Source organism: Theropithecus gelada, chromosome 7b (assembly GCF_003255815.1).
Source record: "Theropithecus gelada isolate Dixy chromosome 7b, Tgel_1.0, whole genome shotgun sequence".
NCBI lineage: Eukaryota > Metazoa > Chordata > Mammalia > Primates > Cercopithecidae > Theropithecus > Theropithecus gelada.
In genome coordinates, this window is record NC_037675.1 from 97,846,517 (window position 1) to 97,872,566 (window position 26,050).

The following is a 26,050-nucleotide window of genomic DNA, read 5'->3' on the forward strand; positions in this document are numbered from 1 at the left end:
GGCGGGCAGAAGGGCGGGAGCTGGAGCAGTTCCGGCTCCGAGGGGGCGGGGCGGGCGAGGGCGGGGAGGGAGGGGGCGGCACCGCCGGTCGGCTCCAGTCGCCTCGGGAGGGAAGAAGCAGAGGACGCCGGGTGCGCAGGTAAGCAGCCGCCGGGCGGGCTGCGGACGAGGGGCGGCCTCTGAGAAGGGCTAGGGGCTCGGGGCGCCGGCGGGCCGTGGGGCCTTCCGGACGGGGACGCGACGCCGCGCAGCGGGCTGGGCCGAGAGGGGCGGCAGGCTGCAGGGGCCCCGCGCCCGTGTTAAGAGGGGTCTGGGGGCTTGTTAAGACCGACCTGTCTCTCCCGGCCCCCCCTCAGACCTCGGCGCCCCAGAAACGCACGCTTGGGGCTCCGCCGTCTCCGCGGGGAGGACTGGAGCCCTTCTTGAGCATCCCCGCCCGCCCCCGAGCATTGACCGGTGCCCATTGTCAGCAAGTTCTTCAGCCCTCGCCTCATTCAGGTATTGTTTCCGAGGCTTCCTCTTCGTTGCCGTTCGCCTGGCGGTTTGCAGAGCGCTTCTCGCATACGCTCGCTTAATCCTGGGTGTGTCATACCAACGATCAGGAAACTTGGGTTTTCGAAGCATCTGTGGGCAAAACTGCATTCCTTGAGAAATGTTGAAGGCTCCTGATCCCGCGGGAACCTGGGTGAAGAACTTGGGCTGTTCTCGTCGTCTGCGCAATCGTATTTCTGCCTTTTGGGAGGCAACTCCTGCAGAGGCGGAGCCGGCTTTTAAGTTAGTCAACCTCGAAAGGCCTGGGTGCCGGTGTTCGATGGCCCAGAAGCCAAATGTCCTGGGTTAGAATCCTGGCACTGACACCTATTAGCCCAGCCACTTTGAGCCGGCCACTGCCCTCCCCGAGTCCACGTTGCCTCCTTTGCCCAGTGTCAGTGGATTAAAATCTTATGTGCATGGATTTATTAGGAAGATTAAATGATATGAGTAGGGCACGAACCTGAACAGAGTCCTGAAACATACAGCTGTTTAATCCCAGTGAATTAAGACGAGCAGTTTAAGGAGTGAAATATTTACTGTCTCAGCAACTTTCATGAATGCCTTGGAAATACTGCCCAAAATGTTGGTAGATGGAGAAACATCTGATTCCGCTTTCCACAACCACCTTTTCGTTTTAGAACCAGGGTGCTCTGTATGCGGTTGCTTAGATTGTTGATTCCCCTAATTCCTTGTAGACTTACCCCAGGTATTCTCAGTAACTTAGATTCCCTTGCTCTTCACTCAAAAATTTTGTTAAGGTCTGTTAAATGAACGTCACCACAGTTGATGATGTGAACAGTATCAAGAATCAGGCAGAACCTTCAAGGAGTTTATGTTCTAAAGTGGAAGGTCATTGGGCATGGTGGTGCCTGCTTGTGGTCCCAGCTACTCTGGAGGCTGAGGCGGAAGGATCGCTTGAGCCCAGGAGTTTGAGGCTGCAGAATTGCATTCAGGCTATCCATAGACTGCCTGCAATTTCAAATATCAGAAAGGAGCTTACGAGCTACGATTATGCCACTGCGCTCCAGCCTGAACCACAGAGCAAGACCCTGTCTCTTTAAAAAATAATAATAAAGTGGAAGTTTGTTCATTTATTCAGTAAATGTTTATTGATTGCATTCTGTGTGCCAAGCACTGTTCTAGGTGCTGGGGATACAGCAGTGAACAGAGAAGTCTCTTCCTTCCCGGAACTTACGTTTTATTGAAGGGAGGAGAAACATGCAATCAATGAGTGAATAATATGCTTTGTGGTGATAAGGGCTGTTGGAAAAACAAAAGCATTGTAAAAGGGATGGAGATGGGGAAGAGAGAAGGGACTTGCCATTTTTATATGAGATGGTAAGAGACATTCTCTTATTTAATAAGATTACATTTTAGCAGAAACTTGGAGAAAGCTGGGAAGTGAGGCACACGTATACCTGGAAGAGTTGTTTTCTACGCAAGGGGAACAGCAAGTGCAACGTGCTGTCACAGGAGAATGCTTGATGAGTTTAGGGAACATCAGGAGTGAGTGAAGGAAAAAGTAGAAGCTGGGCAGTTGGGGGCCAGGGGCGCAGAGGAAGCACGTTATGTAGGGCCTCCTGGGCCTTTGATAAGAATTTTGGAGCCGGGCGTTGTGGTTCACTCCTGTAATCCCAGCACTTTGGGAGGCCAAGGCGGGCAGATCACTTGAGGTCAGGAGTTCAAGACTAGCCTGGCCAACATGGTGAGACCCTGTCTCTACCAAAAATATATTAAAAAGTAGTCGGGTGTGGTGGCATGCACCTGTAATCCCAGCTACTTGGGAGGCTGAGGCAGGAGAATCGCTTGAACCCAGGAGGCGGATGCAGTGAGCCGAGATTATGCCACTACACTCCAGCCCTCCAGCCTGAGCAACAGAGTGAGACTCTGTCTTTAAAAAAAAAAAAAAAAAAGAACTTTGGCCTTTACTCTGGGTGAGGTGGATTTAGGAGAGAAGTGACATAATATGGCCTCAGTTTCTATGGGATCATGCTAACTGCTATGTTAAGAATAGTCTGGTGTGGAAGTGGGAGGACCAGAGTGAAAACAACAAAACCAGTTAGAAGGATATCGTAGTAGTAATCCAGGGAAAAGATGACAGTGGTTTGGACCAAAATGGTAGCAGTGAAGATGATTAGTTAGAAGCTGTTGGATTCTGGATATATTTTGAAGATAAAACATGTTTGCAAATAATAATTCTAATATTTGCCATAAAAGGAATATAAGCAAGGTGGTGTGAAAAGTCAAAGGTGGGATCTTATCCGGCAATAAATTAGAATAGGCTTTGGAAGGTTTGAAATAGACTTCTGACAAATAGATACGATTTGAACTTCTTTCAGCAGCTATTAAATAAGTGGTTTCCTTTTTCAATATACAGTTGCATTCAGGCTATCCATACAGTGCCCGCAATTTCAAATATCAGAAAGAAAAATTAAAACGAAGGTTTTGCGATAACAAATATGCTCTCCAGAGTATTGTGTCTAGCCTTGTAAACTTTATGCTTTCTAGGAGAAATTCAGTGTAAATGTCCAGGTTTAGGACCTGTCATCATGATGTCTTTGGCTACAGTAGGGAACAAACTCATCCCAATTCACAGTGCCGTTTTTGTGTTTTGTGAAAGACAAAGTACCCGTCACCAAATGTTAACACCTTGCATTACTTGAGGAAGATGAAAATAATTACCTTGGCCAGGTGTGGTGAAGCGTCCCTCTAATCCCAGCTGAGACCAGGAGTTTGAAACCAGCCTTGGTGCCAGAGCAAGACCCTATTTCAAAAAATAAAAATAAATTTTAAAAAGAAGAAAATGATTACCCAATCGAATATTGTCAGCTTATTAAGAATTATATAAAAGTTTGAAGTGACAGGTGAGAGGCTGTATGCCAGAGGCTAGATGGGTCATGGCAAAATAATTGTCCTTCAGAGAAATCTGTTAACATGGGAAATGAAAGAAAAGCCAAGGAGATGTATTTGACCTTTTTTTATGACTTGCACCTGAGGTAACAGGAATCTGCTGTCAGGGCTCCATGCCTTATGGCTCTTGGAGGAAGAGCAACACAGCAGTAGCCAATCCCCTACATAATGTAAAGAGCACGTAACTTGGAGGCACATGGCTTGAGCTTCAGGGCAAGGCTTTCATCTTGAAAGATAGTGTTAAATACTTTTAATAGAATAGATGATATTTCTTCAGCTGTTTGCCCAGCACAGTTCTAAGCACTTGCCATGAATTCACTCATTTATTTCTCTCTATACACTTAAAGGTAGATGCTATTTTAGCATCAGTTTAAAGAGGAGGAATGTGTAACTGAGAAAGATTAAAACATCTTTTTCTAAGTCACAGAGTAAATTAAGTGGCCGAGCTAAAATTCTAGCCCCAGTCAGTCTACTTGAGAGCCTGTTAACCATCACACCTTACTGGCCCCTTCTTGTTCCTATTGAGAAGATTTTCCAGGTTGTAGTGTATGGTACAGATAAAGGTAATCATGATTAAGATACTGTATCCTGGCCTCAGCTGACTGTTACAATGTCAACTGAAAGGTCAGACTTTGAAGGTGAAAATTTGCAGTCTCTGTAAAGCTCTTGAAATCTTTCTGGGACTGTTCTTTTGTCAGGCTAGGTATATATGACTGTCTTTACCCATTTTTTTGTCATCAAGGACAAAGCTCTTTGATGCTCTGAACTCGTAATGAAACAAAATAGTCTAATAAATTAGGAAGTAAAGAATCAACGATTTAGTAATCAGTGTCATAATAACCAGTTTTATGAATCCTCCAAAAACACAAACACCCGAACACCACCCAAAAATTATGCCAACAGTTGGAGAAAGAGCCGGTTCCTAAATAATTTGTGTATGATGTTTTCAGGAATCATTCATGGAAACTTTACATCAGGTGATACAATCTACCAGAATAAATAATAGCAAGTATAAAGTATTCCAATTTTTGTCTCTTTGCTAGAAAGAGCATATTGCTCAGGATCTGGTAGAGATCCTGAAGTTTAAATGGAAAGCAGTGAGGTTTTCTACTTCATGTCTCTGTAGATATTGATTTATGTTTGTTAGAATGTACTTTAAATATAGTGCCAAGTAATACTTATTTCCTAGAGGATTATATAGAAATAAGAAACTGTCATACCTGGATTTTTGTTTTTTTTGTTTAACATTCCATTTTTGAGTGTTTTTTCCTAGAGTCTCATTTACAGTTTCTGGTTTCGAAGGAAAGGTTTACAGGATTGTATTGCTACACTTTTTTTTTTTTTTTTTTTTTGAGACAGAGTCTCACTTTGTCACTCAGACTAGAGTGCATGGTGCGATAGCTCATTGTAGCCTCAGCCTCCCAGGCTCACCCGATCCTCTTCCTCAGCCCCTAAGTAGCTGGGACTACAGGCTTGTGCCACTATGCCTGGCTAATTTTTGTGTTTTTTGGTAGAGACAGGGTTTCACCATGTCGCCCATGCTGGTCTCGAACTCCTGGCCTCAAGCAATCAACCTACCTTAGCCTCCCAAAATGCTGGGATTACAGGCATGAGCCATAGCACCCAGTCAGTGTTGCTGTTTATTTATAGTTTGTAAAAACTCAAATTAACCCTGTGTATTTCTTTATCCTGAGTTCCCTCCTTAATCAACAAAAGCACTGCTGTGGTTTGGAAATGGTTTGGCCCCACCAAGCCTCATGTTGAAATTTTATCCCCAGTGTTAGAGGTGAATCCTGGTGGGAGGTGTTTGGATGTGGGGGTGGATCCCTCATGAATGGGTCGGTGCCCTTCTGAGTGAATGAGCTCTCACTCTTAGTTCCCCTGAGAATTGGTCTTTGAAAAGAACCTGTTACCTCCTCTCTCTTTCTATCTCTCTCTGTATATGTCTCCCTCCCTCTTCCCTACTCCCTTTTTCTCTCCCACTTCCCCTCCCTCCCTCCCTCCTTCACCATGTGATCTGCATATCCCGGCTCCCCTTCTGTCATGAGTGGAAGCATCTAAGGCAGAAAATTGGTACTGAGAGTGGGGTGTTGATATAAAGAGACCTGAAAATGCGGAAGCAGCTTTAGAACTGGGTAACGGACAGAGGTTGAAAGAGCTTGAAGGGCTCAGAAAACAGGAAGATGAAAGAATGTTTGGAACTTATTAGAGATTGGTTAAATGGTTGTGACCAAAATGCTGATAGAAATATAGACAGTAAAGGCCATGCTGAGGAGAGCTCAGAGGGAAATGAGGATCTTATTGAGAACTGGAGCTAACGGGACCCTTGTTACACTGTAGCAAAGAACTTGGCTGCATTGCTTCCATGCCCTAGGGCTTTATGGAAGGCCCAACTTGAGTGATGACCTAGAGTATCTGGTAGAAGAAATGTCTAAGCAGCAAAGGGTTCAAGAAGTGGTGTGGCTTCTTTTAACAGCTTACGATCAAATATGGGAGGAAAGGAATGATCTAAAGTTGGAATTTAAAAGGAAAGTAGAGCATAAAAATATGGAAAAATTGCAGCCTGGCCTTGTGTTAAAGAAGGAAAGAGCACTTTCAGGAGAAGAATCCAGTTAGTTCAGATAAAAGGGAGCCAGATGCTAATAGCCAAGACAATGGAGAAAAGGCCCTCAAGGCATTTCAGAAATCTCCTAGGCCGTCCCTCTCATCGCAAGTCCAGAAGCCTAGAAGACAAGAATGGTTTCCACAGTCAAAGCTGTGGGCGCAACTGTCCTTTGCCACCTTGGAATGCAGCTCCCTGCATCCTGGTTGCTCCAGCTCCAGCTGTTTCAAAGGGCTCCAGGTACTCAGCTCAGGCTGCAAGCTGTATGCCTTTGCAGCTTCTGTGTGTTGTTAGGACTTCAGGGCACAGAATGCAAAAGTGGCAGAGGCTTGGCAGCTTCCACCTAGATTTTAGAGGATGTATCAGAAGGCCTAGGTGTCACAGAAAGACTCTGCTAGGACGTTGCCAAGCAGAAATGTGGTGTTGGAGCCTCGATGGAGAGTCTCCACTGGGGTATTGACTAGTAGAGTTGTGGGAACAGGGATGCCATGGGGACCACAGAATTGCACAGCCACTGGCAGTGTGCACCCTCATCCTGGAAAAGCCTCAGGCATTTCACTCCAATTCATGAGAGCAGCCACATGAGCTGCACCTAGCAGAGCCATGGAGATGAGACTGCCCAAAGCCTTGGGAGCCCACCCCTCACACTGCTGTGCCCAGGATGCAGGACATGCTCAAAGGAGATTTCGGAACTTTAAGGTTTAATGTCTGCCCTGATGTGTTTCAGATTCTCATAGGGCCTCTTACCCTTTTCTCTAGGCCAATTTCTCCCTTTGGAAAACAGCATTTATCCAATGACTGTTCCGTCATTGTATCTTGGAAGTAAATAACTTGGTTTTTTACTTCACAAGCTTACAGCTGTAAGGAACTTGCCTTGAGTCTCAGATGAGACTTTGGACTTTTGAGTTGGTGCTGGAACAAGTTAAGAGTTGGGGCCTGTTGGGAGGGAATGGTTGTATTTTGAATATGAGAAGGACATCAGATTTGAGAAGCGAGGAGTGGAAGGCTATGGTTTGGATATGGTTTGTTTCGCCCCACCAAGTCTGTTGGGAAAATTTGATCCCCACTGTTGGAGATGGGGCCTGGTGAGAGGTGGTGGGGCAGGGTTGGGGCAGGGTGGGGTGGGGGTGTCAGTTTGAGGTAGGAGAGGTGTGGATATCTCACGAATGGCTCTGTGTCTTTCTCCCAGGAATGAGTGAGTTTTCTCTCTCTGTTTCTGACAGAACTGGTTGTTGAAAAGAGCCTGGGTGTCCTGCTCTATCTACCTACCTACCTACCTACCTACCTACCTACCTGTGTATCTCCTCCACCTCCACCCTTTCTCACTGTGTGATCTTCACACACTGGTTCCCCTTCCACCATGAGTGGAAACAGCTGGAGGCCATTGCAAATGCTGGCACTGTGCTTCGTGTACAGCCTGTGGAACCATGAGCCAAATAAACCTCTTTTGTTCATAAATTACTCAGCCTCAAGTATTTCTTTATAGCAATGCAGAGAGACTAAGATAAGCACAATTCTGTTGTCTAGATTTATAATTACTAGAATATATATATGTTTGTGTCATTGCTGAAAATGGGGTGCAGAATAATTTTATAAACTAGTGTATAAACGGGAAAATAGGCCGGGCGCGGTGGCTCACGCCTGTAATCCCAGCACTTTGGGAGGCTGAGGTGGGCGGATTAAGAGGTCAGGCGATCGAGACCATCCTGGCTAACACAGTGAAACCCCGTCTCTACTAAAAATACAAAAAAATTAGCCGGGCCTGGTGGCAGGCACCTGTAGTCCCAGCTACTCGGGAGGCTGAGGCAGGAGAATGGCCTGAATCCAGGAGGCAGAGCTTGTAGTGAGCTGAGATTGCGCCACTGCACTCTAGCCTGGGCGAAAGAGCAAGACTCCATCTAAAAAAAAAATAAAAATAAAAATAAAGATGGGAAAATAGCCATTCTTACTTGAATTACAAATACTTTATATTTGTGATACTACACATGATTCTGAATTAAAATTTGTTATTTAAAATAAATATATATGTCTGTAAGCTATTGAAAACAGATTAAATGTTATGTGTTACAGAAAGCAAAGGTTAAATTGGGTTTTAGCTTTGCCTAAATTCTAAATGTTGCTGATAATAATTAATAAACTTTATTCATCTTTACTTTCAAAACAGTTGTTGGAAATGCAGATAAATTCAGAGCTCTTGTTTTATTTGCAACTGATGCTACCAGTTATTTTAAGTGTCTGAATAATAGCCTGATTTCTCTAAGAAAAGGATTTCTGCTTCCTACACCCTATACTTTCCAAAGGATCACAATTTTTAAATTGTCTTTTCTTATTGAAAACAATCATTTTCTTTTCACCATAGGAAAATTCGAATGTTAAAAAATTAAAACTATCAATAATCTTTTTTTTTTTTTTGGGGGGACAGAGTCTCACTCTGTCACCCAGGCTGGAATGCAGTGGCACGATCTCAGCTCACTGCAGCCTCTGCCTCCCGGGTTCAAGAGATTCTCCCGCCTCAACATCCCCAGTAGCTGGGATTATAATGGCCAGCTAATTTTTTCTATTTTTAGTAGAGATGGGGTTTCGCCATGTTGGCCAGACTGGTCTCGAACTCCTGACCTCTAGTGATCCACCTGCCTCAGCCTCCCAAAGTGTTGGGATTACAGGCGTGGGCCACCACACCCAGCCAAAACTATCAACAATTAATTTTTGACAGAGCAATAGCATAACTGAAGAGGAAAGAGTTGCAAAAACTTAGAGAAAGCCTGACTCAGCCCTAACCTTGTATCCTTTTACCAGCTCCTGCCTCTGCTTTTTAACTTTATACTGCCAGACACAGTGCCTGAAATTTTCATCTTCTTGAATTAATTCCTTGGGTTAGGGCTATACTTCTCAAACTTATTTTTCATGGAAATAGTCCTCACTCAGATGTACCTTTTAGAGGCAAAGGAAACCCTAGACGCGTAGGGGTATAACCTAAAGAGGATATGACTTGAGACATCCAAACATTTGTGTACTTTTTCATTAAAATTCTAGGCAGTTTTGTAATATTTCCTGATATTGATATAGTAAGAGCAATGTGTATTTTCCAAGAATATCTGCCATGTTTGTCCTGAGTCTTTGTATACTCCTTGTCACAGAGCCAAGTATCACACTTGAGAAGCAGAGAGTCAGAATTTTCTCTGTGTTTTATTCATTCAGAAAATATTCAACGAAGTCCTTCTTTATGCCAGACACTGTGCTAGTGATATGTATATCACAGGCTCCCATCTTCATGGATCTGTGGTAGTACAGACACAAAAATTATTTGCCGTGAGGCTTAAGTACAGCAGTACCAAAACAGAGATACTGTTCAGGAAGATACAGTGATTGACCATCTTGAGATCAGATACAGAATCCTGAAATAGGTTTGTCTGAGCTGAATTTTAGAGGTCTAAAGGTCTTCAAAGTAGCGTTAAAATAATTTTTTTCAAGTTAAAAACATGGATGCCATAAAACATATGGTGAGCATGTGTCAGATGCATTTAATTCATTAACGAAGGAAACAGCAAGACGGTAAACGTTGGTTCAGAGTGGTATAGGAGAGACCAAAGTCAATGAAAGAGAAACCAATAAAATAGGCTTGCAAAGTCAGCTCAAAACTGATTATTGGAACTTCCCCTTAAGGCCAAGATAGACTAACAAGGACCCTCTCACCTTAGTTTAAAAAAAAAAAAAGAAAAGAAAAAGTGGGCAAAATATATGAAACAATGTTTTCAAGACTTTTGAGCATCAGGTAATGGGCAGTAATCCCTGAGAAGCATGATACAAATATGGTGAGCCTGTTGCCCCAGTGTATTGCCTAAAGCCAGTCATGGCACTGGAAAGAAAAAACCAGGTAAAGCCTGATGGTCTCCCTGAATTGAGGACATAGAGCTAGAAACCCAAGAAGGCCAAGGCAGCTAGGACAGAGAGTCCTAGGAAGTAAATAGCTTCACAGAAAGCAAGGACTGTGAAGATATACAAAGGGTCTCCCTCCAGCCTGCAGCTGAATACTGATTCATGGCTGTGAGTTCACTGCCCTAGGCTGGGGAAAGAACTACCAAAAAGAATTAGAGGAGGGGCCAGGTGCGGTGGCTCACGCCTATAATCCCAACACTTTGGGAGACTGAGGTGGGTGGATCACTTGAGATCAAGAGTTCGAAACCAACCTGACCAACATGGTGAAACCCTGTCTGTACTAAAAATACAAAAATTAGCCAGGCACGGTGGTGGCTGCTTGTAATCCAGCTACTCAGGAGGCTGAGGCAGGAGAATCGCATGAACCCAGGAGGCCAAGATTGCAGTGAGCTGAGATAGTGCCACTGCACTCCAGCCTGGGTGACAGAGCAAGACTCTGTCTCAAAAAAAAAAAAAAAAAAGAAAAAAGAGAGGAGGATACTCAGCTTGGGACTTTCTGAAGCAGAGGCGATATGAAAATTATAAATCTCCTCGTTTCTTTGGAGCCTAAATTGCTGGATCTTCCTCTTTATTGGATAATATCAAATCATTTTCCAAAGTGTTGTGCCAGTTTACACTCCCACTCAGTGTCTAAATGTTCTCTGTTCTGCGTCCTCAATAATACTTGATTTAGAAAATTTTTCATGCGTAGACTCAAAAAGGAAAATGTTTTACCAATCTGCAAGATGTTAAATGTTACCTCATTTTTTTTTTTTTTTTGAGACAGAGTCTCACTCTGTCGCCCAGGCTGGAGTGCACTGGCTGGATCTCAGCTCACTGCAAGCTCCGCCTCCCGGGTTTATGCCATTCTCCTGCCTCAGCCTCCCGAGTAACTGGGACTACAGGCGCCTGCCACCTTGCCCGGCTAGTTTTTTGTATTTTTTAGTAGAGACGGGGTTTCACTGTGTTAGCCAGGATGGTCTCGATCTCCTGACGTCGTGATCTGCCCGTCTAGGCCTCTCAAAGTGGTGGGATTACAGGCTTGAGCCACCACGCCCGGCATGTTACCTCATTTTAATTATTTCTATGATTTCTAACTGTGAGTGTATTTTCATGTGTTTAATAATCGTTTCTGTTCTTCCATTAAAAAAAATAGAGGAAACAATTTTCTGAGCTAAAGCAGGAGCAGGGATAATTCTCATATCACACAGAATAGAAACCCTCGTGATTCATAGGGCACTGGGTAGAGTACTCAGAAAGGTTTTGCCTCTGTAATGGGACAAAATTAACTAGAGATTAAATATAGATCTTGTCTAAAAGCAAGACCCAGAAGGATCAAGCTGTTTCCAGATAACTACCTCCCAGGACAATGCTCAATAATATTTATTACTTTTTAAACTTTTTCTCACCATGCGTCTAGCCAAATGAATTCAATAATATTTAAAATAATATAAAAACATTCAGCACCAAATTCACAATGTCTGGCATCCAGTCAGAAATGACCAGGCATGCAGAGCAGCAGAATATAACCTATAATTGAGAAGAAAAATCTGTCCATTGAGACTAACCCAGAAATAATACTTGAAATTAGTAGGCAGAGGGCCGGGCGCAGTGGCTCAAGCCTGTAATCCCAGCACTTTGGGAGGCCGAGATGGGTGGATCACGAGGTCAAGAGATGGAGACCATCCTGGCTAACCCGGTGAAACCCTATCTCTACTAAAAAAAAAAAAAAAAAAAAAAAAAAAACTAGCCGGGCGTGGTGGCGGGTGCCTGTAGTCCCAGCTACTCGGGAGGCTGAGGCAGGAGAATGGCATAAACCCAGGAGGCGGAGCTTGCAGTGAGCTGAGATCCAGCCAGTGCACTCCAGCCTGGGTGACAGAGTGAGACTCCACCTCAAAAAAAAAAAAAAAGAAATTAGTAGGCAGAACATTACAACACTTATTACAGCTGTATTTTATATGTTAAAAAAAACTAGAAAAAAGATTGAGCAAATTAAGCAAAGACATGGAAAATGTGTTTCAAAGATTAAAAGACACAAATAGAACAGATACTGAAGAAAAGATTAACAAACTTGAAGACATATCAATAAATCAAAATGAAACAGAGAGTGAAAAAAATACAGCAGTGAGGAATGGGACACCTTCACTTGGACTAATATACATAAAATTAGAGTCCCCAAAGAGGGTAGGAATACATAAATGTTTGGAGAAATAATGGCTAGAAATTTTCCAAATTTGTTGAAAACTATAAACCTATAGATTCCAGAATCTCAATGAAACCTAAGGAAAAGAAGCATGAAAAAACTACACCAAGAGGAACAAAGATAACAATGACATCAAATGTCTCATGGGAAACAAGACAAGCAAGGTGATAGTTGAGAAACATCTGTTTCATTTTTTTATTTTAGAGACACAGGCTCTTACTATTTTGCCCAGGCTGGTCGTGAACTGAGCTGAAGCAGTTCTTCCACCTTAGACTCCCAAATAGCTGGGCCTGCAGGTGCATGCTACTGCACCCAAGAAGCATATTTAAAGACTTGAAAGAAAAAAAAAAAAAAACTGTCAACCTAGGATTCTCTGCCCAGCAAAAATATCTTTCAGAAATGAAGGTGAAAGGGAGACTAGTTCAGACATAGGAAAGATGAAAGGATTCATCAACAGCAGACCTACACTACAGGAAACGTTGAAAGAAGTTATTCAGGCAGAAGGAAAATGATACAGATAATACATGTAGATATAGATCAGTACAAATGAAGGAGCACAAAAAATGGTAATTATATAATTACATATAAAATACTTCTTATTACCTAAATCTCTGAAAAATAATTGACTGTTTAAAGCAAGAATAATATTATTATGAAGTTTATCATTTATGTAGAAGTAAAATATGTGACAAAAATAGCAAATGCTACATAGTAGTAGTGTCTTGTAAAGTTCATATACATGCAATAGTATAGTATTAATTGGAGGCACATTATTAAAAGATGTATACTATAAGCTTTAAAGCAACCACCAAAAACATGCAACAAAAAATATAATAAGAACCAAAGGATATAAAATAGAATCCTAAAAAGTGGTTAATTCAAAAGCAAGGAGGAAAATAAGGAAAAGGGAATAAAGTACAGATGGGACTAAAAACAAATAGCAAGATAGCAAATTCACACTCAACTATATCAATAATTACAGTAATCAAATTAAATGTAAGTGGTCTAAACACCCTTAGTCCATTTTCAGTTGCTTATAACAATACCTGAAACTTGATAATTTATAAAGAAATTTATTTCTTATAGTAATGGAGGCTAAGAAGTCCAAGGTAGAGGGGCCACATCTAGAGAGGGCCTTCTTGCTGGTGGGGACTCTGCAGAGTCCTGAGGTGGCACAGGGTATCACATGGTGAGGGGGCTGAATGTTCTAGCTCACATCTTTTCCCCCTCTTCTTGCAGTGCCATTAGTTCTACTTGCGTGGTAACCCATTGAACTGTTAATCCGTAAATGGATTAATCCACTCTTTGGGAAGAGCACTCATGACCCAGTCACCTCTTAAGGCTTCAGTTTTTGGTGCTGCCACGTTGCATTGGAAATTAAATTTCAACATGAGTTTTGGAGGGGACAAATATTCATACCATAGCACACCCCAATTAAAAGATAGAGGTTGCCAGATGGTTAAAAAAGCAGAACCATACTACACACTGCCAATAAGAAACTTATATTAAATAAAAAGATATTTGTATTTCCATTCCCAAGACCTTAAAACAGCCTATTATATCAAAATCAAATTCCTCTCTCTAGGTGTCAGCACGCTGTCAAATTGAGCCATCCCTGCATATCCTTGTACTTTAGCCCGACTAGTTCCTGCCACACCCTGTGCTGACCCTTGCTTATGTTTTGTTCCCTACGCAGAATTTTTCACAATTCTCAAGACCTTTTTGCTTATTTATAACTCTTTATTCGTGCTCATGCCAGACCAGTTTTGACTGACCTGTCCCCTTAGTCAAGCCCCATCATAACTAACCATTGTCATAGGTTATAGAATGTCAAAACTCTTAGAACAGTGAAGAAGTTTCTGCCCATTTACCTTATTTTGTAGATGAGAACTCTCTGAGACCAATGAGATTATGTGGCCAACTCAGGTTCATACAAGTTTAGTGATAGTGTAGTAGGACCAAGACGTATCATTGTTTTCTGTAATTATCTGCCACTCACAATTAAGTATGTTTGGGGAGAATAGTTATGATGTGTGTGTATGGCATTAATATTTGTGCAAATATTTTATGTGCCTGTCTTCTCTCCCAAATTAGACTGTGAGCTACCAGTAGACATCTTTTATTAGTATTCTAGTGCTTAAAAAATGCTGGATATGTAGGTACAGAGTGGATTATGATATTTGATTAATAAACCTAGAATCTGAGTAGACAAGATTATAAAACATAGGATAATGATTCATTAGTTTTTACTATTTGAAACGATGATTGATTCCTTTATGTACAGTAGTTAGGATTCAATTATATCTCAATTTCCAAATTTTGCTACTCATATAAAGTTTGATTCAGTGCCTTTACATCCGCTGAGATTTTTCAGCCTTAGTATAAACTCTGCTTATTATATTATCTGCAAGTTTTCACAGAGGTCTAGACCTGTGCCATCTGATAGAGTGGCCACTAGCTATTTAAATTTAAATGAACCAAAATTAAATAAATTTTTAAATTCAATTTCTCCATCCCAGTAGCCAAACTTCAGATGGCTATTAGCTGCTGTCTTGGAGGACAACAATAAAGAACATTTCCATCATCACAGAAAGTTCTGTTCATCTAGAATTTCTTATATGATGATAAATTGTTTTGTGTACAAAAAGGGAAAGCAAAGATTTTTACAGGATTCACATTGATGAGTCAACCATTCTGGTAACCTGATGGCAATTCTAAAGTGTCAGTAGTAATTCCAGTGGTTGTTCCTTCACTGAAATGGGCCTGTATTTTCTCATCCTCAATGGTACAGGCTTCTAGTCAGGTACACAGATAATCCATTGAGCAGAAAATATATATTCCATCTTTACCTTCTGTTTAAGTGTGTATTTATATGTCTTAAATATTTTAATTGTAGTAGAATATTTATATAAATGCTTATAATAAGGTGTCTGCTCAAAATATTTTTATCTTCTGGGGTACATAATCCAAAGTGTGGAAGCTGCTTCTCAAGTGTCCGTCAACATAGCAACCTAGCTGCTCACTGCTCTTCCTCTGTAACTCCTGTCATCACAGTTAGCGTTGTCACCAGCTAACTGACTTCATGGTTTTTGTCTCTTTTCAAACTCCTTGAGAGAGAATCTGATTAGCTAGACCACCATCCGGAAGTAGTTGGGCAAAGCTCTTGACTTAAGACATAAATAAACCCCTTGCCAACCTTGAGATGGTGCCTTTAATTGAAATACCCATCCCCAGTACATTTTGCTATGATGATGCTGGAATTAAAATACAAAGCATGAAACCCATGATTCAGAAACCTTTCCAGAGAAGGCAATGGGCTTGGCAAGTATTCTAGACCTCCTTTTAAGAGAAGCATGTACTGCCTAGCACCTTATGTTGCCCATCAAATGTGTTCACTGAAAATAAATTATGGCCAAGCGCAGTGGCTCACACCTGTAGTCCCAGCATTTTGGGAGACCAAGGTAGGAGGATTGCTGGATCCCAGGAGTTCAAGACTAGCCTGGGTAAACATAGGAAGACCCTGTCTCTCCAAAATATAGAATTACCCGGGCCTGATGGCACCCACCCATAGTCCCAACTACTTGGGAGGCTGAGGTGGGAGAATCATTTGAGCCCAAGACTGTGCCACTGCACTATGGCCTAGGCGACAGCAAGATCCTGTCTCGTAAATAGATAACTCTCCAAAAAAAGGAAGAACAGAAAAAGAAGTCATTTGAATGTTTTTATATATGTTAAAGATTGAGGAAGGTATCATAAGCTGAGGAATTCAGATGTCCTCTAGAAGTTAGAATAGGTAAGGAAACAGTTTTCTTCCTGAAGCCTCTAGAAGGAATACAGACCTGCTGAAATCTTGCTTTTAGACTTCTCATCTCCAGAACTGTAAGAGAGTAAGTGTGTGCTATTTTAAGCCACTAATTTGGTAATTTATTATAGAAGCAATAGGAAACTAATTGATATCCAGATTCTACAAAGCTTTTATTAAGCACTTTCTACATGACAGGCACAAAAATAGTCATCATCATCATCATCTGAGCTCCATTTTCTAAATCTTTTTACCCTCATAGGGCTGTTGTAGAGCTAAATCAATCACTGCCTTTCATCATGGGTAGACTCCTAAATCCAGTAGAATGCTTTCTGTTGCCAGTAAGATAATAGGAATTTGTTGGCTCCAATAACTGAGAAGTGCAAAGGCTGGGAAACCAGAGTGGACTCTGGCCGCATTTCTCTGTGAATCTCTTGGCTCTGTTTTTTTCCGTTGTCAGCATCGTGCTTGGGCTAGTGGCCCCATCTCAACGTGGCTGCCTGAACAGCTTGGGCTGTGTGCTGTGACTGAACTATTCTGATTAAAGTGACCAGGAAGGCCGGGCGTGGTGGCTCATGCCTGTAATCCCAGCACTTTGGGAGGCTGAGGCAGGCAGATTGCTTGAGGCCAGGAGTTCAAGACAAGCCTGGCCAACATGGTGAAGCCTTGTCTCGACTGAAAATACAAAAATTAGCCAGGCCTGTGATCCCAGCTACTCGGGAGGCTGAGGCAGGAGAATGTCTTGAACCCAGGAGGCAGAGGTTGCAGTGAGCCGAGATCACGTCACTGCATTCCAGCCTGGGCAACAGAGCGAGACTCTGTCTCAAAAAAATAAAGTGACCAAGAGGAATTTCAGGTATTAATTAGTTTGGAAGAGTCTGTGTCTGGGGATTGGAGTCAATCTCAGCCAAATTGCTTGGTTACTTTACTTAGTACGGGAAGGGGGCATTATGGTTGCCCTTGGAAAATATGGGTGGTCGTAGGCAGGGAAAAGGATATTGGTAAATAATCAAGAACCTGTTTCAACCAACAAAAAACAAGTTGTAATCATACCTTAAAATAATGGCTAAAAATGTTATTTATGTAATGCTCCATTACTTTAATTTGTATGTGTCATCAAAAGTTCTAAATTGTATGTTACTCAAAGACATTTCAGGGAAGGTGTCTTAAAAGTTCAGTCTTAGGAAAGGTGTCTTCCTCCTTTTTTGCAGCTCGGTGCTGATTATTACAACTGTTTGGTGACCTACTTCACCGACCTGTGAGGATTTCTTCCCTTTAAGTACTGGATTCTTGATCTTTCTGCATCATCAAAGTCCTAATTGCAATGAATTAGACTCTTGCTTAAAAAAAAAAGCTTTATAAATGTAAAACTTTCTCATATAAACATCTTTTTATGTAATGATTGTTATTTCTGTCATCTCTAATTGAAGTTCTTGATAACTGAAGCAAAATTAAGATGTTTGATACTCATGGTGTCAAGAGATTTATAGTAGTCAGTCATTTCTAAATCTTCAAAACTAGTAAAAAAGAAAGGGCTCATTTTGTATATATAAAACCAAATATAATCTTAAGCAGTATACTGATTATTTTTGGAATAAGGTAAAATTTGGAAAACTAAATTTTTTTTCCTATATAATAAGTCAATTTGAGCTTTCAGTTACCCAACAGATTGCTCCAGCAATAATTGGTAATTTTATAATTAACTTCTGTTTGTAGCGAGTGACTAATTCTGTAAAATGCTATGAGAGACAAGATAAAGTCTTTAAAACATATTAATTGAAATAGCATTGGAGGAATACATTATACATTTGCTATGTAATTTTTTGAAATAGCTTTACGTATGTTATAAGTTGCCTTCGGCAAGTAGTTTTGACTTTTGTAGTGTGGAAATGACATTCAGCTGTAGGAACTCTAGCTTCTTAAGATTTTGCTGATAATTTAGAGCAGTGGCTGCACAGCAGAATCACTCAGGAGCTCTGAAAAAAATAACTCGTCTTCCAGAGATTTTTGATTTTGATTTTGTTTTTCTGCAGTGAGGAAAATGTATCTATAATTTTATAAGCTCTTACAAGTAATTCTACTGACTAGCCTAAAGAATTTTGAATATCACTATCTTGAAGGATTTTGAATATTACACAAATAGGGCATAACTTGGAATAGCGATGGACTGTGTAATGTACCAGATCAGTGGTTTAAATAAATGCCCAAAAAATTGTCCATTTTGTCAGAAAAATATTGAGACTTCTTCTAAAAAAGCATTTAAGGGTCAGGCGTGGTGGCTCTAGCCTGTAGTCTCAACTGCTCAGGCGGCTGAGGTAGTAGGATGGCTTGAGCTCAGGAGTTCTAGGTTATGGTACACAGTGATCACACACTGCACTCCAGCCTGGGCAACATGGTTAGACCTTGTCTCTTAAAATACAGTGAGTTTATTACCGTTTATTACCAGTTCAATCTAACTCCAGTGTGGTTAGGGGGTGGGACTAGACCTTCACCACAGTGTTCAAGTAGATAGGAAATGAAGCTTGATTGAATACGTGAGTGAATGAAGAGTTATGCTTCATTCACGACGACAGATGCTTAATCCGTATCAGAGAAGTGAAACTTTACTTTTAAAACCTGCCAAGCAAAAAGAAAGCACAATAGCTCACCATAGTTTGTTCTATAAAGCCTTGTTTACATTCCAAAGCACTTTCACATTAATTAACTTTTCTCATTCACACGTTTCAAATTTTAACAATACATTTAGCCAGGAAGATCTCTTTTAACCCCAGTCACAGAAAAGCTAAAACCACATAGCAGCCTGGCAGTAATATTGGATCCAGTTAACATGAAAAATTAGAAATAATATTTTTCAAAATATAACATTTGGGTCACTTCAAATTAGTGGTGAAAAGGTGAGTTATTCAGTAAGTGGTGTTGGGACAGTTAGCTATCCATCTGGAAAATAAAGTTATGCAAAATAAATTCCAGATGGATGAAAGAGTTAAATTCAGATTCAACGAGAATTTAGGGGGTTTTTAAAATGTGATCATGGGATGGGGAAGGCCTAGAGCAGAACCCCAATCTAGAAGTCATAAAAGGAACTACTGAGTGGTAGTATACTGTGGTAGGTAAAGACTTGCCGTCTGATTTCATGCAGTTTAGATTTATTTCCATTTCTGCTTATTGCAACTCTATGATCTAAAAATATCCTATAAACATCCAAAAAGATGTTCACTCAAGGAAATAATATTACAACAATGAGCTATCATTCTTCACCTCTTAAATTGGCAAAAATTTAAAAGAATTGGAAAGAGGTGAAAAAGTATAGTCCCTCATATTCTGTCAGTGAAGTATAAGTCATACTGTATTTTTTTGAAGGGCAAATTGGCAGTATATATTAAAAGTTAAAATAGGTCAGGCGCAGTGGCTCACGCCTGTAATCCCAGCACTTTGGGAGGCCGAGGCGGGCGGGGCACAAGGTCAGGAGTTCGATACCATCCTACCTAACACGGTGAAACCCCGTCTCTATTGAAAATACAAAAAAACTAGCCAGGCGTGGTGGCGGGCACCTATAGTCCCAGCTACTCAGGAGGCTGAGGCAGGAGAATGGCGTGAACCCGGAAGGCGGAGCTTGCAGTGAGCCGTGATCGCACCACTGCACTCCAGCCTGGGCAACAGAGGGAGACTCCATCTCAAAAAAAAAAAAAAGTTAAAATAAGTATGTCCTTTGACTCAGCAATTTCAGTTCTAAATATCTGTCCTAGAGAAAAAGTATACATTTAAAAATATGTACTAGGATTGTTACTGAGGCATTATTCAAAATAGCTAAAAATATATATATATATATATTCTAAATGCTTATCAATATGGAAATTGACCTGTTGGGGGTAAGTGGAGAAGGGAGATTCTTTTTTTGAAAATCTATAGGTGTCTGTGATTTTGCTGTGAAAAAACACTAGAAATGTTTTTATATAGTATTTTTCCTAAAAATTGTTAGCTAGTGTTTTGTACTAAGTAGCAATTGTAAGGCATGGCTATTTTTAATCAAATGTAGTATTTTGAATGTCTTTCTGTAAACAAATTTTATAACTGCTTTTTTTCACAGAATGGAAACAGACTGTAATCCCATGGAGCTAAGCAGTATGTCAGGATTTGAAGAAGGTTCAGAGCTTAATGGTTTTGAAGGAACTGACATGAAAGACATGAGGCTAGAAGCTGAAGCAGTTGTAAATGATGTTCTCTTTGCCGTTAATAACATGTTTGTCTCGAAAAGCCTGCGGTGTGCAGATGATGTGGCCTATATCAATGTGGAAACAAAGGAAAGAAACAGATATTGCTTAGAGCTCACTGAAGCAGGGCTCAAGGTAACTCACTTCTCCTTTTAGAAAAAAAAAATATGTCTTCACCACTTTATCAAAAAGAGAGGTATTGGGGAGGGGAAGAGTGTTAAATGAGAACTGAATATTCAGTAGCTTCTAAAGTTTTTTAAGAAAAACTTTTTACCTAGAATTTTTATTAATTTTAAAGGCTTTTGATCAATACAGGGAAAACGAATTTTTTTGAAAAACATTTGATTTGCAGTGTGTGACTTTGTTTTAATCATGACCCCCGAAACTAATTTATTTCTCATCTATAGCTAAATGTGTTCACCAAAATTATATATACATTCTCTGCATTGAATGGGTTTTGCAGTTATTGTGTTGAAAAGATCTTCATCAACCTCTTGGAAATGTCTCTTCTGTTAAAATAACGTACTTGACAACACTGTTTTCCAACTCTGAGATCAGAAATAAATCAGAGCAGAACATTCCGCCCCCAGATTTCCAAGAGTGTCCCATTAACCCTTTATTATGAGTATCTCTTTATTATGAGAGCTCTTCTAGGCAGATTAACCTTTCCATTCTTTAAACCAAAATCATGAGTTTAGAATAGTAGAAAACATCACCTGAGAGCAACTTTTAATTAAAAAAGAAAAAACTATAGGACAGGCCTGTGGACTCTTGCCTGTAATCCTAGCACTTAGGGAGGCCAAGCTGGTAGGATCATTTTAGGCCGGGAGTTCGAGACCAGCCTGGGTAACATAGCAAGACCCTGTTTCTACGATATATTTTTTGTTAATTAGCCCAACATGGCAGCACTTTCCTGTAATCCAGCTACTTGGGAGGCTTAGGAGGGGGACCATGTGTCTGAAGTTGCAGTGAGCTAGAATTGGGCCACTGTACTCCAGCCTGGGTACACACACCCTGTTTAAAAAAAAAAAAAAAAACTGTTATAAAAACCTTTGAGCTACTGAACAACGGGATAGACATTAGAAAATCTAAAATCTAGTTTTAACCTTACTAATCAATGAATCTTCAGTCTTAACAAATGTCATACATTTCTGTGTTTCTATATTTGTTCAAAGTAATTGTACATTATCATAAGGTGGTGAGCTAGGCCTACCTAAGCAAGTAAGAATGTCACATGATTTTTTTTTTTTTTTTTTTTTTTTTTTTTTTTTTTTTTGAGACGGAGTCTCGCTGTGTCGCCCAGGCTGGAGTGCAGTGGCGCGATCTCGGCTCACTGCAAGCTCCGCCTCCCGGGTTCACGCCATTCTCCCGCCTCAGCCTCCGAGTAGCTGGGACTACAGGCGCCCGCCACCTCGCCCGGCTAGTTTTTTGTATTTTTAGTAGAGACAGGGTTTCACCATGTTAGCCAGGATGGTCTTGATCTCCTGACCTCGTGATCCACCCGCCTCGGCCTCCCAAAGTGCTGGGATTACAGGCTTGAGCCACCGCGCCCGGCCGTCACATGATATTATCTTAAGTACATAAACATCTCTTTACTTCACTGGATTCAGTTTGCTGAAGATGAGTCGTGTATACTGTATATTCCTTGATGGAGCAAATTGCAAGGCCAGCATCTGTACTACCCTCAATTTCCTCACAGCTGCCACAAAGATAGCTGCTTAACTTTAAGCGTAGTACCTGAATTAACTAATTTTTGTGCACTTCTTTTCATATCCTTAAATTTGTACTAAAAGCTCAGAGTGTTTAGAGGTGAATCCTAAATCAGAAGTAGAGATAAATGACAGAATTAGTAAGTTAATTCTGTCTTGTGTTGGTTAATTCTAAGTTGGCGCTGGAGAGATACAAGGAGTTCTGATCAGAGAGTCAGCAGTCTTAAATGTGAATTTAAATGATCTTAGGTGAATCTGTCTACCCCTGAGAGTTCCTACTTCTTAATCTATAACTTGGAGATTTACAAAAACTTAAAACGATTTGGGGAATGATTATATGATGGTGTGATACAGAAAAATCTGAACCATTTGTAAAACCTGACATGTAGTAGGTGCTCAAGTATTTGTTTTTCAGTCTGATTCAGTTAACATTTATTGAGCAACTATCCTGTGTCAGCAATTGAAAATCAAACCATGAATAAGACATGATCCCTGTCCACCAGGAAGATCACAGTCTAGCAGTGATAAGAGGAAGAAGGCAAACTGAACTGTACTCCACTGTAGAGAGTACAGTAATCGAGCATGGATCTGAAGAGGTGTGATTCATTTTCCTTAGGCGTCTGCCTCTGCTTTTCATTAAAAAAAAAAAAACAAAACAACTCAGCTTCTATTTCTAACATAAACTTTCACCTTCTATGGCTTAAGTAGATGTCATAAAAATTTAGGATTTATATAGGGAATGTACAAACTTAAGTCAGCAAAAACTAAATTAATTTTGCCCTATATTGTCATGGTGAACCATGATATACCTTATAATCTTGTCAAAAAGAAAAGTTGTAGCTGTGGTCACAGGAAAAAAGAAAAAAAAATCACCTCTCAGCCTTTTGACTTAGATCAGTTGGAGTATCTCTTCTTATCAGTTTAATATCTGTTATATCCTCTATGCAAGGACAATATATTAAATGGGTTTTTGGAGCAGGGAGATAGAATAGGCTTTTGCTCCATTCACTTCACTCATCGACCTGGTATTGCAATACTTCCAGAAATAGTGTACCCCTACCAAGAAAAAAGAAAACACAGTAACATTCCCTTTTATCTCACAGAGTTGAGCATTTATTCCGTGTCAGATAAGAAATATATTAGGTGAAAGTGGCCTTTCAGATTACTAATAATAAAGCTAAGCAGTTATTAAAATGAATAATTAAACAAATTATTAAACCAATTAATAAAACAGTTATTAAAATTAACAACTAATTATTAAAACTAAATTGTTAGGAATAATTTATAGAATTCTATTTATAAAAGGAGTAAAAAAATCATAAAAATATGAACTAATGATATATTACCTATTACAAAAATATGAACTAATATATTACCTATTACAGTACTTAATATAGTGGACCCTCAGTATATGTGGAATTAAATAGGGTAAATAATAGATGCATGTTTTAGAATATGAAAATAAAACGGTTTTTGTGTAGCTTTTCAAATTCTCTGCATTTCCTTGAGATGCTAAGTAAAACCTTTTAAATTTTAAAGAAAATTCTACAGGGAGCATTTTAGTGGTGGTGTTTCTGTGTTACACATTGTAAGTTGCTGAATTATTAAAGGTTGTTTTTAAAATGTGCATACTCTGACATTGATTGAGAAATAGTGTCACTCAATAATTATCCATGTATCTGGTGGTCTAGTGGCTAGGAAAAAAAAATAATTTTTTTTTTGAAAGGATAGTTACTCACGTAAACACTTGGATTTTGTTTTCTGTACCAGCATGAAAACTAATGAATTCACTGTTGCATTTCTCTTGTAGGTGGTAGGCTATGCTTTTGACCAGGTGGATGATCATCTACAGACTCCCTACCACGAAACAGTCTACTCCTTGTTGGATACACTCAGCCCCGCCTACCGGGAAGCCTTTGGAAACGCACTCCTTCAAAGACTGGAAGCTTTGAAAAGGGATGGACAGTCATGACTACACTTTTTCCTTTCAGAGGGGCTGGTGCTGGTACAGAATGTTGATATAAAGCTTGAAATTCTTGCATATGGTCATAGAAAATGCATCTTTGGTTTTGTGTTTTTATCACTTGCTTTCAACTTAGGCTTTAGGCTCAGAAGATTATTGAATAATGATTTGTCTTAGTTTCTGTTTCAGTAAGGGAATTCTGAGGCCGTTGCTATGATACCATCATTAAGACATTCACATGTCTTCATATAATATCTCTTCATTTCAAATCCTAATCAGTATTTCATACTCTTATTACAGGGCTTTGATGCTGCCAGCACTGTCTTTTACATAGGAAATTCTAGATTTGCACAGTAATAGAGGAATTAGAATTACCTAACTATACACTTTGATTCAACCTGCTAAATCAGGGGTTCACGACTAGCTTGGAGAAACTTTGTAGTAATTAATTGCTACTAGCCTTATTGGAAACAAATTATCAACTAGTTTCCCCTGCACAAATTTTGAAATTCACTGCTTCACTTAATCTATTTATATTAGAAATAATGGATTAATAAAGATTATTTAATTATATATTACTGAACTAGTATTAAATGAAAAACAGGGACTGAAATAGTTCTGTATTCCGTGTTTGCAACAGCCAGCCAACTAAGCAGAGGATAAACCGTTAGCAATGAATGTAATAATTACTCATTTCCAAGATATCTAAGCACATAAGCAAATACAGGAACAGACTTCATTCTTTTTCTTAACAAAAAGCATCTTCAGTGTGTGATTTAAAAGAAAGAAGATTCTGGTTTCCTAGAAAACAATATTTTGGCCTGTGTTGATTCTTATTCTGAATGTGTGTTTACATAATGTACAGTATATATTCAGAAAGTATTTTTGCTTCAACATTTACTTTCTATGATGTAGTGCTTTGGTATTCCCACAGCACCCCACCTTCCCCAACAGATGTACAGTGTTCTGTCTCCATGCAAAATCTACAATGTAATATGAGTGCATTGTATGGGTTTGAAACCAAAGGATGAATGAAGCATTCAGAGACTTAATATTTGAAAAAGGGATACTCAGTATTTTATATTTTATTACAGGTACTGATATTTATAAATTTAATAAACTGTACCATGCTGCCGCATGTTTTCAAGTACATGTTGAACAATAAGGATTGGGGAGTTGTTTTTTAATGGTCACCTAAAGCAGCTGCTGTAGAAATGTTGAACTAAAATTTTGCATCTGGTCACACCTTCATGCATTTGTCATTTGCAGATATTTTTCCATCATTATTAAAAAATAGGAACTTTTAGGCTCTGAAGATCATGTGGACCAGAGCAAATTAAAGTTCAGTTTGTGTCACAATTCATTGCCAGACTTCATTGGAATGCTTTGTTTGATGATGTATATTCATTCTCAGCTTTATTTTCAGATGCTTAACTGGGCAATGAAGTCTAACTTCAGGTTGAACTTTCTCATGCTTAATCTCAGGCTAAATGTAAATGATATTTGTAAAGTTTGAATAAAATTCTGTTTACTCATTTTGAGTTAGTATGAAGAAAAATGATTGTATGTTTAAGAATTGAAATTGTTCATTTTGTGATAAATGATTAATTCCAAGAGCTTGTTTCCATTTTTTAATTCTGCATTGTTACATTTGGATTTGAAGTGACTGAAGTGAGCTTTCTGTTGTTATTACTATGAAAGAGAAATGAGGAACAAGAGGAGAGGACATTAATAAAACTACACAGATATACATGAGAATCCAGATATTAAAACCTACATTTTACCTGTTCTGTTTAAAGAACTTAACCAGCAGAGAGGCCAGGTGTAGTGGCTCACACTTGCAATTCCAGTGGTTTGGGAGGCGCAGGCAGGAGGATCACCTGGGGCCAGGAGTACAAGAGCAGCCTGCACAACATAGATCCCAGTTTTACAAAAAATTATAAAAGTGTGGCCTGGTGACACACACCTGCAGTCCTAGCCCGTTAGGAAAGCTGAAGCAGGAAGATTACTTGAGCACAGGAATTGGAGACTGCAGTGAGCTATGATCGTGCCACTGCGCTCCAGCCTGGGTGACAGAACAAGACTGTGTCTTAAAAAAAAAAAAATTACAAAACTTAACCAGATAAATTAAGCCTTGATTTCACTTCTAAAGCAAAAAGCAAAAAAAAAAACAAACAAAAACTTTTATGTAAATAGCTCTT

The 26,050-nt window shown here is 39.9% G+C and overlaps 1 protein-coding gene and 1 non-coding gene across 6 annotated transcripts; both read left to right on the plus strand.

The window, feature by feature from the left end:
• The first annotated feature begins 22 nt into the window (after positions 1-22).
• GSKIP (GSK3B interacting protein) lies at positions 23-25,463 on the plus strand. Of its 5 annotated transcripts, none has more exons than XM_025392681.1 (4): positions 23-139; positions 17,178-17,278; positions 20,054-20,312; positions 23,697-25,463. In XM_025392681.1, the coding sequence occupies exons 3-4, from the start codon at positions 20,055-20,057 to the stop codon at positions 23,856-23,858; spliced, it is 420 nt and encodes a 139-aa protein (XP_025248466.1). In that variant the 5' UTR covers positions 23-139; positions 17,178-17,278; position 20,054; the 3' UTR covers positions 23,859-25,463. The 5 variants fall into 5 exon arrangements, with proteins under 5 accessions (XP_025248466.1, XP_025248467.1, XP_025248468.1 ...); XM_025392683.1 differs by having other exon boundaries at positions 134-1,872; positions 23,697-25,401; XM_025392682.1 differs by lacking the exon at positions 17,178-17,278 and having other exon boundaries at positions 29-139; positions 23,697-25,401.
• On the plus strand, positions 22,755-22,945 carry LOC112629617. Its single transcript, XR_003120704.1, has one exon. It is a non-coding gene; the product is annotated as a U2 spliceosomal RNA (small nuclear RNA).
• Positions 25,464-26,050: the final 587 nt, after the last annotated feature.

What these genes read in the sequence shown, in the direction of transcription:
- GSKIP (XM_025392685.1), top strand. An exon ending in TCACTGAAGCAGGGCTCAAG is followed by an intron (nt 20,313 to 23,696) that starts GTAACTCACTTC and finishes TTTCTCTTGTAG; the next exon opens with GTGGTAGGCTATGCTTTTGA.